Genomic DNA, 14,215 nt, shown 5'->3' on the forward strand with positions numbered 1-14,215 from the left:
ATTAGTATGCTGTGGGATGTTTTAAGTAAGATGATCAACATGACATTTAGTATTTGATTTAGGGTGAGAAAGAATTCAAAATAGCATTTAGATATGAACCAACGGTAAAATTAGAATTAGTCTCTGAGTTACAAACACGAGGGGAAGGGCTAGCATATACACACGCAATGTGTGTTTCAAATGTTTATTCAAGACCAAAGCTATATGTTCAGAAGTACATCTCAGGAAAGTGCTTTCAAAGCTTCATTTCTAACAAGTTAGATGTCATTTCCTCCTATAACAGGAAGCCTTTACATTAGATATCAGATAACAGTTCAGAAGCACAAAGTGTATTTGTAAAAAAAAAAAAATATGAGAGAGAAGTAAACTGTCAGGAATAGGCAGGTTTGTTTTTAAAAGGAAAAAAAACAACTTACCATTTGTCTGCAGTGATCTTGCCAACATTTGTCTATTTTCTTTAGAAAAAGAACACTGTCCAGCGAATCCATGAAAAGGCAGTTAAGAAAATTATGACGAAAGTCCCAGAGCTGACATTAGCTACACAAAAAGCTCAACAATACTGGTTTGCTTTTGCACAATACTTTCAGTAGAGTGCATCACAAATTCACTAGCTACATTTTGGAAAGGATCACCATTTTTTTTCCATATGCTATTTTTAGTTTCTATTAGAGTCATGGTTATTAACAGTAGTTCAAGACCAGGGTAAAATTATTAAAAGCACCTAAAATCGCTCAGGAGCTTAAGTCCCATTATCAAAAACAAAAAATTTTGGACTCAGAAGCCTAATCTACGTTAACAATAGTACTTTGTTAGCATATGGAAAATTTCCATTATATGTTGTTTTATTCAGACACAATGATTTACTAAAGTGTAAACATACAGAATATTACAGTTTCAGGCCATATTTTCAGAGGGACTCAAGTTTACAAAGTTTGCACATGAGATCATTTACAAGCACAAATGCCAGAATTAAGGTGTCTAATACCAAACATGTGACCCCAAATCCTATAGGTACATATCTAAATATAATATTTGAATCCACATTTTATTGTGGGTACAAAATATGCAGGTGTAAAATTAGTGGGTTATTGAAAGTCTGCCTCTTAGTAAAATACTAGCAATAGTCCATTTTCCATTTCAGCAGGAAAGCTTTAAAGATCCCAAACCAGTAACTGAGTACTAGATATTTCTATAGACTCTTAATATAGTTCAAAACTAAAGCTGCTGAAATTAATTCTCTCTTTGTTTACCTGCACATAAAGCAGTTTCAGGTATCTTCCTGTGCTTTACAACAGTTGATGCCATTGCTAATACTTAGAAGGTGCTATAGAAGTACATTATAAATAAAACAGTTCAGGGACTGCATTCATTTTGCTTCATTGTTCTCTGTGAAGATCTCAAATGGCTTTACAAACATGTATCTTATAGTTTGGCAGAAACAGAAAGAACAGCCACAATGCCAAACTATATAAGATAATGCTACCTCCCCAATGCCATCAACTGATGCACAAGAAACATGACTCCTGAGATTGGCAGGTGAAAAGACTTTCAGTTAAAGGATATTCTCTGAACTGGTGAATTTGTGCTTTGATGTGGTCTTCACAAATCTGTCTCAGTTGTTTATACAAGTTTGCAGAAATCTTGTAGGAGCAGAGATTTTCAACAGCCTAAAATAAATAATGAAACAGATATAGCAAGATAAATATGAATTTCTCCATATGGCTTCCATAAAAAAAAAAATAGCATGATATGTTTGTTTTTGATCCTTGAGCAAGATCTACCCGCTCTTGAACTTTACATTACATACTGCTGCTTACAGAGCACAGGAGATGTACGAAGCACTTTACAGCAGTAAGAAGACACAAAAAGGGCCTGCCCCTAAACAGTTCACAACCCACGGGTCTACAGGCTTCAGTGGGAGTCTTAGCATACATCTACACTGGAATAAAAGGACCTGTGGCACAGCTACAGCTGGTCTGAGTCAACTGACTTAGGCTCACAGGGTTTGGGCTGCCGGGCTAAAAACTGTTGTGTAGATGTCTGGGCTCATGCTAGAGTCTGGCCCCCTTCCCACTCGGGAGGCTCCATGGTTTGGGCTCCAGCCTGAGCCTGAATTTCTGTGCAGCAATTTTACAACCCTGCAGCCGGAGCCTTGTGAGCCCGAGTCAGCTGACCCACACCAGCTGCAGGTGCTTAATTGCTGTGTAGACATATATTAAGCGCCCAAGTGAGAAATGCAGGATTTGTCCCTAAAGGAACAAAGGTAGTTCAATTTTCCAGCAGTTTATGGGTTTTATTACTCTAAAGCACAGACACTTAAGGTTTTATTTTAGGAGCTACTAAACTTACCAAGCCATTTGCTGTTCCAGTGGGAGAGACAGGGAAGCCTTAGTGCAAGACAGCACGATTTCCAGTGTCACCCTTTCACACTCCCCACTTCAAGTTCCCTCTAAACCTTGAGGTATCCTGCAACATCTCTCCAGGTCACACAAGCCTAATTATGACCTCAGATTTTTTGATAGTGCTCTGTGTTCTATACTTTCTCAATAAAACATCTTAAACTACCTGAGTGTGATTTAGAAAAAATGAATGCATGCATCATGGATGTTTAAGTGGAGAGTAAAAGGCAGTTAAGATAAAGTCTGTAGGCATAATGGCAATGTGAAGTGATGTTGCTTGTTATGTGGATGGACCCTCATCTGGTGTTTTCCTAATTTGTATTGATTGTGTTTAAATGAAATGCACATGAACAACTTTAACTGTTAGGTTAACAAGGTTTTTGTGTAAGAATATGTGGGTATCTGTAGAAGAGCTAGTCTTTAGTTCCACATGTATTGTCTCCATGATTTTCAGACTGTATTTGCTCACTTCACTATTAACTCAGCGTGGGATCTGACAGTTAAGTTGGGTTCTTTCTAGCTTCTGCAACAACAGTAAAGACTCTACAGTCCAAAGTTAGCAATTCTGTGAAATGAATGCTGCTCACTCACCCATAACTATATTAGCTCCAAAGGATGAACAGGGAGTAAAAAGGAGTACAAACTTCTTTTGTCAGAAACAGTTAACTCTGAATATATATATGGGACGCAGATTTACTGTGTTAGAATTCATCATTTTTTCAATGCAGTTTTAGTCATGAAAGCAAGATGTATCAACAACACATATAATACAAAATGCTACATAAGCACAAAATGGTTGAGTTCTGGCTGCTGAGAAAGCCAGAATTGAATTTCTTGATATTTGAGAGTTCCTGAGAATTCTCAGTCTTGAGTTCGTTTAAAAAAAAAAAAATTGTATGAATCTAACATAATGGTTTTCAACCAACCATTTTTTATTTGCTGACCCCTAAAATTTTTTGAAGGGAGGTGCAGACCCCTTTGGAAATCTTAGTTGTGGTCCATGGACCCCCAAGGGTCCATGGACCACAAGTTGAAAACCACTGATCTAACAGAAAAACAGTGTATAGTTCTTTGTTCGGTTTGATGGCATATGGGTTGGAGTTTTCTCCCATGCTACTATAGTCTACATTGTCAGCTTCTAACTGACAATGTATTAAAATGTGAGAAGTCAGATCAAACTTTCAAGTAAACACAGGATACAAAATGTAACCCCTCTTCCACCCAAATGGGCTTTGAGGTGGGGGGAGAGGACTACTGGGGGCTGGAAATATGGACCACCACCTTCAAGCCAGATGCACAAACCCTCTGCAGCCATTCTTCTAGCTAATAAGCAGGGTTAACAATGGCTGGCTCTCCATAAGCCGTAGGCAATGGTTTCTGGCTAACTGATCAGCACCCCTCTTTGCCAGCCTATTTTGAGGTGTTACAGAGTCCCTCCCGCCCGACCTTAGAAAACAGTGGCTGCATAAATACACGCTCCGTTTCCCACTCTTTGCAAGGATGCAAGGACTTACGCACTTTGGAGGACTTTATACAGGCCCTTTATGAATGGATGGATTTCATCGCAGGTGTATTTATTTCAATGTGTAATAAGTGAAATAAAACTCAGATTAATTTATTTTAATGCATGAAACTTCACACATACATGCATGAGCACATGTATATCTGGAGTTCTACAGTCGTAAGTAGTGGAAAATTCACGACGTGTTTGTGTCAAATAGGATTTTCAAACCTTTTGTTTTGACACAAGAAATCAAATACAAAATACATGCATTTTAATGGAGAAAAAATTCCACCCAAAGTATGAAATTTCAGAAAACACAACAGACAAGTTTTTTTTTTTTTAAATAGGCAGGTAGAGGGAATTTCCACTGAAAACTGTGTCCTTTTAAATGGAAGTATCTCCAACAATACTGTACAATTGCTACTGCAACATTGTACTAGATCAATATTTAAAATGATAGCAATAGCAGAATGTCTTGTGTGGCAACACTTCAAATAATCACACTACCTACTTGCCGTTCACAGAAGTGGGTTCTTCAGAATAAAAAGCCCTGCCTCGGGATTCTGCACTCTCAGATTTATTAGCCATACTCAGGACATGGGACCAAGGCTCCCCAGACCCATCTGGGTATTGTGAAGTTTACATTTGTTTTGGGGGAGGATAAGGAAGAAGAGAAGGCGGGGGGGATGGGACGGGGGACGGGACACCACACATGGCTGTCTGAGGCCACAGCAATGGGTACTTCAAGAAATGTTTAAAAAGTTGACCTTTCTTATTGTAATCATACATTTAAACAGGGAATTATTGCCCAAGTCTAGGCCTCTACTTTTTAGTATTGATGTACTGAAGAAAATTATTCTGGCAAATAAACATTTGTATAAAGCTTTCAGTTCTCCAGGATTATTTAGCTGCTTATCTATGTGCACTCTTCCCCAACTTCAATCTGAGAAGTAGAAGAACTAACACAGCGCTAATGGCTAGTGGTCTAAAAAATTAAAAGCTTAAAAAAATGTTCCACTAGGTGGGATTTTACTGGCACACACATGTGTCAAGCTAAAACCAAGAAGCTTAGCTCTGTTCAAAAACAAAATATGAATAAATCCCTTTGAAGAGTGCGGGAAGGAACTTCTATAGGCTTTTTTTGTGCGATTCCTCTCTCTGCTTAGATAATGGTGTCTGCCAAAGCATATTTGGAATCAGATCCATTTACTAAGCAGCTGTTCACAAGCAGCACTGGTTTATTTAGCATTTAAAATACTAGCAATCGCTATTACTATTTTTAAATTAAGACATTTATTTTTAGATTCAACTTAGAGGGCAGTCAAGTATGAAGTGTTACAATTATTTAAATATATTTAAGTGACTAGTAACACTATGGCTGAGATTTTCAACATGTTAGGATATTCAAAGTCATAACAGTCAAGACTGTTGTAACTCACTCTCCTTGAGCATAAGTAGCACAGTGAAACGTGGTTTGATATCAACCTCTAAGAGGGCAAGTTCATTTTAAATTACTACTTTGAAGTAGTGGCAAGATTTTCAGTATGACTTTGTAGATAAAGGTCATTTCAACTAGTTAACTGATGTGTTTGTCCTTTGAGTGGTAGATTAGCCCACGATTCACTTTATTTTTAAAAAACATGTTTATTTGTAGTTCTGCATTATTCAATACAGTATAAGCCTATTTGTACTGAGGTGAAATACCCTGAAATCAACAACTGCATGTGTATCTAATTTGCCATCAACTCCTCCAAATGCTGCAAAGAAGGCGCTCTTTATTGTGGAACCATGCACGTGCCAAACATGAAATTTCTCAACCTCACTGGTTTTGATTTAAAAGTTCAAAACAAGAATCTAAAGTGCATGTAACATGCACTGGGTGGGGGGGAACATGGGAATGACCAAAAATTAAAAAAAAAAAAATCAGCCTATATTAAGGCAATTCAACCCATTCCAAACTTCAATAAGACCTAAAAATAGAATGTCATCACATATTTGCTGGAGTTCAAAATTCACCTTTTTGAGAAAAAACATGAAAATCCATCAAACGATAAAAGCTTGAAAATAGAACAAATAGAAGTACTTCTTTATAACTAGGTGCAGCACTAGGTGGTACAAACCCCGCCACCCCTAAGTTTAAGAAGTCCCAGTTATTTTGACTAAACAAATTTAGTTAAGTAACTGTACATGAAGAATGCAGAAACAGAAATGTAATTGTATAAGGACTGAAGAGCTTATTAAAAAAGGTCTAATACTCAATTTAGACCTGACAGCATTCTTTAAAAATAAAATAAACAAACAAACAAACAATCAGGGCAAAATAATCATGACTAATGATGGCCGGGGGAGTAGTTTGAATGTTTTCACGGCCAAATATACATAATTCTAATGGCAAGCAATGACAATCAAATGAATATGATTTTCATGAGGAAATATGGTGACACATTTTACACCTACTTTACAAGTTAAATCTTTTTTTTTTTAAAATGGTTGTTTATGATCCTAAATTATGAACAGATTGTGTTTAGACAGACACAAATAGATTACATTTTAATCCAAGTTGTCCTTTTCTTACCTAAACACCAAACGTTTTAGGATTTCATGTTTCTCCTTGAGCAGCTACACAGCACAAACTCAAAAGCAGTAGTAAAGGGAATACAGCTCCTTGCCTTATTTAATTCGTGTCAACTGTTGCAAGGGAAACCACACCTTAGATTATGCTCTTGGCAGGTAAAAAGGTTCTCAGTTCAACTTTAGCTCTTGCAAATCCTTTATTCTGGATTTTTAAAATTCACTTTGAGAAACTGTTCTAAGTAAATAGTTTGTTCACTAGGAAAGTAACTACTAATTGTCATATTTCCTTTTTTTTTAAATCATCACAAAAATCATTTTGAGAAATGAAAAATGAACAGAGCATATCCAGATTTTATTTAGACTGAAGGGCTTTAAATATAGACCGGGCCCACTTACCTGATAGAGCTCTTCTAAATTGTACTTAATTGAAGTACTGTTTTGGATAGCTTCCACAGCTTCTTTCAATTTTTGCCAGGTTTCATCTGTGTAGTTTTCAGGCAATTTAGGTTTATCTAGGATATAAGCAAAGGTTGAGATCCTGTTAAAGGAGAGCAGAAAATTCTAGCTGTTTTATGATGTGAAGATGACAGATTTGCAAAAACACTCTAGCTTCCACTAAAACATACATGAAGAAAGTCTCTTTAGGCATTTATCAGATTCTGCTTTCATTGTTAGGTAGCAAGGAAATTCTAAATTTCAACTTGACTCTCAGTCTTCAAGTCACCCTGTTGTGCCTGCATATCACAGCACTTGTAGCGGATACCAGACACTGGTCTATAAACTCTGCAATACCTATGACTTAACAGTTCAAGTGAAAAAATATTGTCAGTCTATACTTTCATTAATACTGACTTTTTATTAGACTAGCAGCACAGGACAAAATAATTAGAAAGTGACATACAGATTGATCATCATTTGTTGATAAAATGGAAGCAACCCTTTTTAGATCTATATGACAGATGTTCCAAGACAGACAACTGTATATACCTAGTAAGAACTTTGTAATTATTATGTACTACTCTTCCTCACGACCTGAAAAACATCTATCCAATGGCCAGGTGGGAAACTGGTGAAGGAGACCCATCCCTTCAATTTATGCAGACTTCAAGCTATATTTACACAGGAAACATTATGATTATAGACCTTTGTTTGCAAAGAAAACCTTCCAATCTGAACCAATGCAGTGGTGTTTTCCAAGGTCTGCAGGTTCTGGCCAGCAGGTGCATGTTATGTTTTTCAAGCCCTGTTCTTTATGTTTAAGTATGTCAAACTTGGAAAGATTCAACTCCACTATAATTTAGTACAGCCTTCTTCCATTGTACTTCAACAAAAAAGTATGTAAAATGGGTTAACAAAAATCTCCGAAGTCAAATCCTCAGTGCTGCAGCAAGTTTAATTTTTAAATCATAAATCTAACCACAAAATGATTGCCTAAAGCAAGTTTATGGAAATATTTGGGGACTTTTTTAATGAAAAAAATGTAATACTAATTAGCTCAGTAACAGGATCCTGAGTAACACTAGCTTCTGGCAAGGGCTAGAAGTGCAGCATAAGTGGAGACCTTAACACCTATGAGATGCAGAATCCCTTGTAGTGTTCAACAGGAACCCTTCTGAACAATTAACAAAAATGGATGAGATGCCTAAATGATTGGTTTTCACTCTCTTTCAGCCAGGATCATAGCCACATCTCAAGGCGTCAAAAAGTATCAGGGGTTTCATGTGGGATTGTTGTGCATGAGAGTGTGGGAAACTGATATGCAAGTTTTTAGGATGAGGCTAGTTTTTATTTGCTGGTAGGCAGTAATAGGATAATAAATTAAAAGGCTGTCTAGGATGATGTTATCCAATGAAGTTACAGCTGCTGCCTGTGTGTATTTTATTAACCAATTAGCAATTGCTTGATTGCTTGCTTTAAGTGTATAAAGATGTATGCTGGAGAGAAATAAAATGACTCTGCTTCAAATCATATTGATGGTCGAGCTCTGTCCACGCACGCCTGCGCTGCAACATTTCAGGACAGAGCAGACTTAGAATTCTAAAAACAAAATAATTAAGTGATCATCTTTGCTCCAGGAGGAATATTAGGATATGGGAAAGGAAGGGAGGGGAGGGAGTTTAAAGAGAAAGACATGCACACTTTCAGGTCAAGTTTGGCCTACAGTTTAGGTTTTGCAAACCCAGTATTTAAACAAAATTAAGACAACAGAAATTTGTGATTTTTTTTTTTGGAGGGGGGGAGTCATAATAGAGACAGGTAATTTGTTTTAAATATATAGTTCCTACAGTGTTGGCAATATTCCAGCATTATGTTAGTTTCCCATTCGGTTCTTATGCACTAAGTAGAAATGTGATTAGCTCACTTTCACTGTCCAAGCTGAGTGAATTAAAAAAAGAAATGCATAAATAAAACAGTGAAAAATTACTGTTTTTAAAATGTATTCTAATTTTAATAAGGTGTTATTAGTAACACAGATAAGGGTATAATTAAAAAAATATTTTCAAACTGTCATTTAATGCTGACTCAATAAATAGTAGTCACAGAGCTGGTACATTTTTGAAGTGTCAGACAACACAACAATTCATAATATGCAACAAGTAGTCACAGGAATGTGTAATCTACAACATTAACAAACATTAAATAAGTTGTGAAAGGCTACTGCCCATATTCCGTTCACCTATGACCTGTAAGAGAAGCCATAAACAAAGACTAGACTTCACTATCATGCATCACCATCCTAAAATTCCGGAACTCAGTCAAACTAAATGAGGATAGTGCATTCCGGAGTAGGGTGGAAGAACTTTTCATAAAGTGCTATCATGAATACCACAGAGCAGAGTTATAATCTAATTTGAGCACCATAAATTAGCACTAGATATAGATGCACTACAAACTTACTGTCCTGAATAAGATAAAAAGCCCCTCTCCTCTTGTATATCTTTAAAGCATATGAAGAAGCACCTCAGTATCCTTTGGGATGCAAATGTTACATAAACCACCGATTGTTCAATGTGAGGGAGGAAAATAGGGGTAGGGAATTAAGTTGTGAGACTAGCATGAGGTGGTGCAGAGGGCAGAAACAAGAAAAGCTGCATGAACCTTGGATTTTGCCCATGGTTTTCAGGTACACTGACAGGCAGCTCCTTGAAAGCTATGCACATTCCCTGCCTGCTCCTATAATGGCCCATAATGCAGCTACTTGCTGAAATAGCTCTCAGGCAGCATCACATCAGCCCAAGCTTTGCTCCTCTGCTTCTGCAGCAATCAGCTCTGCCTGGCCTCACATAGCACTCCAAAACTCAAGCAACAAGAGCAGCACACATTCTTCTGGTGAGAGGATGGAGAAGTGGAGCAACAAGGAGAAGAAAAGACAAAAAAAAGTATTCCAATCTATTTAGAGACCCAGGAAAGGGAAGAGCAGCTCAATCATAAAAGCTTAGTACTCACCTACAAATGTAAGTTATTTAAAAATGAAAAAAATAGGCAGAGACCATACTGTGATGGACAAAATGAGATGGACAATTATCTATCTTCTGCAGAGACCTGTCAAACACCCTGGACTAAACGATTTGTTGTTTCTTGAGTTGGAATTACTACATGAGGGATATCAAATGGTATCATTCTGAATAAGGTTGATTTAAAAGCAAAAATCAGGAGTAAGAGGTCTCAAATTGTTCCTCTCAAGAGACACAATGAAAGCTGCCTTAAAAGTAATCCCAAATGATGGAGTTTGCCTCCAAGTGTGTATTAGATTTGGCAAGTCTACACCATAAGAGATTATTTTTCCTTTTTACATACAGATTCAGGCGTTCACCACAGAAGAGTATTTCCAATAAAGCCTATTTACAAGCCAACTGGATAGCTTGTCATGTTGAAATACCACATGAGTTGAGCATCAACTCATCAAAAGGGAGGACAAATTATGGCTTGTTATTACCTTTAAAGTTCTTGATCACTAACTTCTTGGCAGAGCCAGGTTTACTGTTGGCGAAACTGGAGACCGTGGAGGAGGCAGCTTTGGTCAAGCCATTTGCATGGTGCCCCACAGCCACTGATGAAATTAAAAGGCTTTTATTTTTGAGCTGTTGCTGGTGCTGCTGCTGAGAAGAGGCAGCAGGAGAAGAGGATGAGGAAGACTCTTCAGCCATCTTCACATCAAGTCCAATAAAATCCAAGGAGTCCTCAAAGCGCAGCTTCTTCTGCAGGTGATGGTTGGATGAGGGCCCCCCCGAGGAGGTGGTGATGATGGAGGAAGATGATGAGTTGTTTTTGGAAGGAGAAGAGGAACAGGAGGAAATGGAATCAAACTCTTCTCTTTCAGAGTTGTTGCTGCTGTTGTTTAACTTTCTCTTCTTGCAGGAGGAGGAGCTGCTGCTGCTATTACCATCAGTGGCAGGTCTGACCTCCTGAGCTGCTGCTGGGGGGTTGGGGGAAGAGAAACCTGTGGGAAACATGAACACACAGAGGTGAACAGACTGAGGGGCATCAAATTCTTTTGGTGTGACACACAAAGAGAGAGTTAGAGTCAGTCTCTGGTTTGTCTTCTTCTCTCAGAGGAGTCTCTCAACTCCTCCTTTTTGCCAGCAGAGTCTTTCAGTCCCCCCCTCCTTCACTTTCTTCTCTCGGTAGAATCACTTATTTCCTCTCTTCACTGCTCCTTTGTTTCTTCTCAGTAGTTTCTCATGCCTCTCTTGCTTCTACGCCTCAGCAGCGTCCCTCTTCCTTCTTCTCTCCACCCGAGCCTCTCCCAGTCCGCCTCTCTACACCTATATTCTACCTTTTCTGCTCCCACTGGGGTCTCTCAATTCCTCACTCTCTCCTTCTTTTGCTCCTACCCTCTTTCTTCAAGAGGAAATAAAAGGGGGTGGGTTGGTGAGTGAGTCTCTCACGATCCCTCTTGTCTATAGATCCCTTTCTCCACCTCCTCCCTTGCCCGTTTCCTTCCTTCCTCTTCTTCTACCTCAGCCCCCGCCCCTCTCGCCTTTTCCGCTCCTCTCGCTTTAGCTCCCCCGCTCTCCCTCCTCCCCCCTCTCTGCCTCCTTCTCTCTCTCCCGGGAGGGGGGACGGGACGGATCGGGGCTTGTTATTGTCAATACAAGGGAGAGAGGGAGCCTAAAGATGGCGGCACATCCGGCCGCCAGGCATTCTGGGAGGCAGCCGCCCGGAAATTCTACCGAGGGCCCCAGAGCGGTGGAGGCCGGAGGGGGAGAGTGTCTCTCGCCACCGACAGACCGAAGTACGTGGCGGGGGAATAGCCTCCCTGCGGGGCCTTCTCCCCACTCGCCGTCTGGCTTAATTTGCCACCTTCTACCACCCCTTCCGCTACCCTCTGACCTACCGGAAGTGATCATGGTGCCGGCAGCTCGCGCCGGGGGACGGGACGGTTCGTTATCCCCTCGCGCTCTGGAGCGTGGGGTACGTCGTACGGCAGGAGGCGTGGCTACAGCCCGACCCCGCGTGGCGGGAGCAGAGGGAGGGGTTGGGCTGGTTCCCTGTAGGGTCCCGTGCCTGGGTTACGCCCGCCCACCCCAGCCCTTGGAGGGAGTTGGTTTGATCCTTGTCGGCTCCCGTACCTCTGCCCTGTCGAGAGAAGTACGTGCAGCCCCTCGTGGTGCCCGGGCCACTCCCGCTGTCCGGCTCGGGGATGGGGCGGCTTGGGCCCGGCTTCTCCCACGCTCGCTCAGCCGGCGGGGGTGCCCCCTGGCGCTGCTCCCTGGGACTGCTCCCGCCCCACAGGCGCTGGCCGAGCCGGCCCGGGGGGAGGGGACGGCTCCCCGCCCACCTAGCTCGCGGGCTGCCCGCTCCCGCCCTGGGGCCGTGCTGCTCCGGGCCTGCCTCGCCCGGGCGGTGTGCGCGGGGCGATGCCTGTCCTCTCACGGCCCTGCCTCCCTCGGTGGTCCGGGGGCGGCTGGGTGAACTCCCCTCTCGGTCGCCGGAGGGCTGTGCCCTGGCTCTAAGCCTGTCCAGCAGACGTGTCTGTCTGTCTGTCTGGCGTGTTCTCCTGCGCTCCCAGACCGCAGACTGTACGGCTAGACGGGACCATCTAGTCTGACCTCTGTCCTGCACAGTACAGGCCCAGAACCTCACCCGCTCACGCAGCTTCAGCTGCTTTGAGCCCCTCGGGCTGCGGCTTGTGTTGTCTTCCTACCTTCCCCGCTTGGGGTTTCACAGAAATGGGGTGAGGAGAGGAATAGCCCGGACCTTGACTGGTTGCAGGGGCAGATACCCAGGTATGCTTGGCTGCTCCCCCATTCAGTGTGTGTACTACAAAAACTCACAGTCAAGATAATGTAGCTGCATTGGCACCCCGGACCTGTGCCTATGCGGGCACAGTATAAGCGACCTACTTTACAGCTGGGGAAGTATTCTGGAACACTTGCACTTTTCTAGTGCCTTCCATCTGAGGATGCTTTCCCAATATTAACTAGGCGTCACCAGCCCTTGGAGAAGTAGGTACGTATTTGACAAACGGACTGAAACAGCTGAAGTGCAGTGACTTGCCCAAAGCTGTGGTAGAGCTAGAAAGATTCCAGATTTCGGGAATCCTGGTTTTGTTCTTTAACCACTAGTTACCACTCACTTACACAATGGCAAACAGTAATATGCAAACAAGAATTGAATTAGAAAGTTGGGCTAGACTTATTTAAATGATGGTATCTTTGAGCTTGCTCTCAAATTTCAGACTTTAGTCAGTGGTTGGCTTATAGTGGAAAAGGACGTTTTCCCCCCACAGCTAATTCTGCAAAAATCAGGTGGGTTATTTTTTAGAAAATTATAAATCTTGTGAAAATTTGTATTAGGCCAAAATTTAGCAAATTTTAATCAAAATAAGTTTGGCTTTTTTATAGTTTAGAGCAGCAGTTCTCAAAGCCGGTCTGCCGCTTGTTCAGGGAAAGCCCCTAGTGGGCTAGGCTCGTTTGTTTACCTGCCGCGTCCGCAGGTTCGGCCGATCGTGGCTCCCACTGGCCGCAGTTCGCTGCTCCAGGCCAATGGGGGCTATGGTCGGCTGAACCTGCGGACGCGGCAGGTAAACAAACCAGCCCGGCCCACCAGTGCTTTCCCTGTACAAGCGGTGGACCTGCTTTGAGAACCACTGGTTTAGATGGACGTAATTAAATTGCTTTCTTAACAGCCTTTTGTGCTACTGGTGTGTTTTCATCATCCGAAAAAATACAAAAAAATCCACCAAGTGTACTGTTGTGAGTCACTGAGGACTGAGATATATCTGTGGAAGTAACAAAACAAGCTGTGGGTGCTATCGGATCCTGCTGCCGCAGACAGTGTCAAAGGACTACTCACAAGAGCTCACGCACCTGCATTTTTTGGGCAGAAGAGGTCCTCAAAGAGAGACTGCTGGCAGCTATATTATGATAGAAAATGATATGCTAACCTTTCTTGACAGAAAGTATGGTTCCTGGACACATGGAAGTAATTTTTCTGAGATATGCTGCAAATTTTTTTTTGTCTGAATAGTAGAAAAAGAACTCCTGAGTTCTAAAACCTAATTGCACTGATGGATGGAAGAATAAGTCAGGAATGTTTTCTCCAGATGCAAGGTATTTTGAACTTGCTTTTGAGTGGATGCATAATAGAATAAGTGTGTAATTGATTGGTTACTAATAGTGTAATAAAGATAACATATAACAGTGTTGCTTTTATTATCACTTATTTTTTAGCCTAGTTAGTTTAGCTAGTCTTTATCAGTTTGCTTTTCACTGTCCACTTGCTCACCGCTCCT

The 14,215-nt window shown here is 41.3% G+C and overlaps 1 protein-coding gene across 4 annotated transcripts in view; it reads right to left on the minus strand.

The window, feature by feature from the left end:
- Positions 1-14,215, minus strand: part of CUL4B (cullin 4B) — a 38,235-nt gene that overhangs the window by 22,169 nt on the left and 1,851 nt on the right. For 2 of the 4 annotated variants that reach the window (XM_045029130.1, XM_045029132.1), the window contains exons 2-5: positions 10,415-10,918; positions 6,874-6,989; positions 1,564-1,667; positions 417-486 (exon numbers count right to left, since the gene is read on the minus strand). In XM_045029130.1, the coding sequence (XP_044885065.1) occupies positions 417-486; positions 1,564-1,667; positions 6,874-6,989; positions 10,415-10,918 (794 nt within the window). Of the gene's footprint in view, positions 1-416; positions 487-1,563; positions 1,668-2,349; positions 2,468-6,873; positions 6,990-10,414; positions 10,919-11,815; positions 11,967-14,215 lie in introns of those variants that run through there. The other 2 variants (XM_045029131.1, XM_045029133.1) reach the window with 2 other exon arrangements.

The sequence above is a fragment of the Mauremys mutica genome, chromosome 9 (assembly GCF_020497125.1).
Source record: "Mauremys mutica isolate MM-2020 ecotype Southern chromosome 9, ASM2049712v1, whole genome shotgun sequence".
Classification (NCBI taxonomy): Eukaryota; Metazoa; Chordata; order Testudines; family Geoemydidae; genus Mauremys; species Mauremys mutica.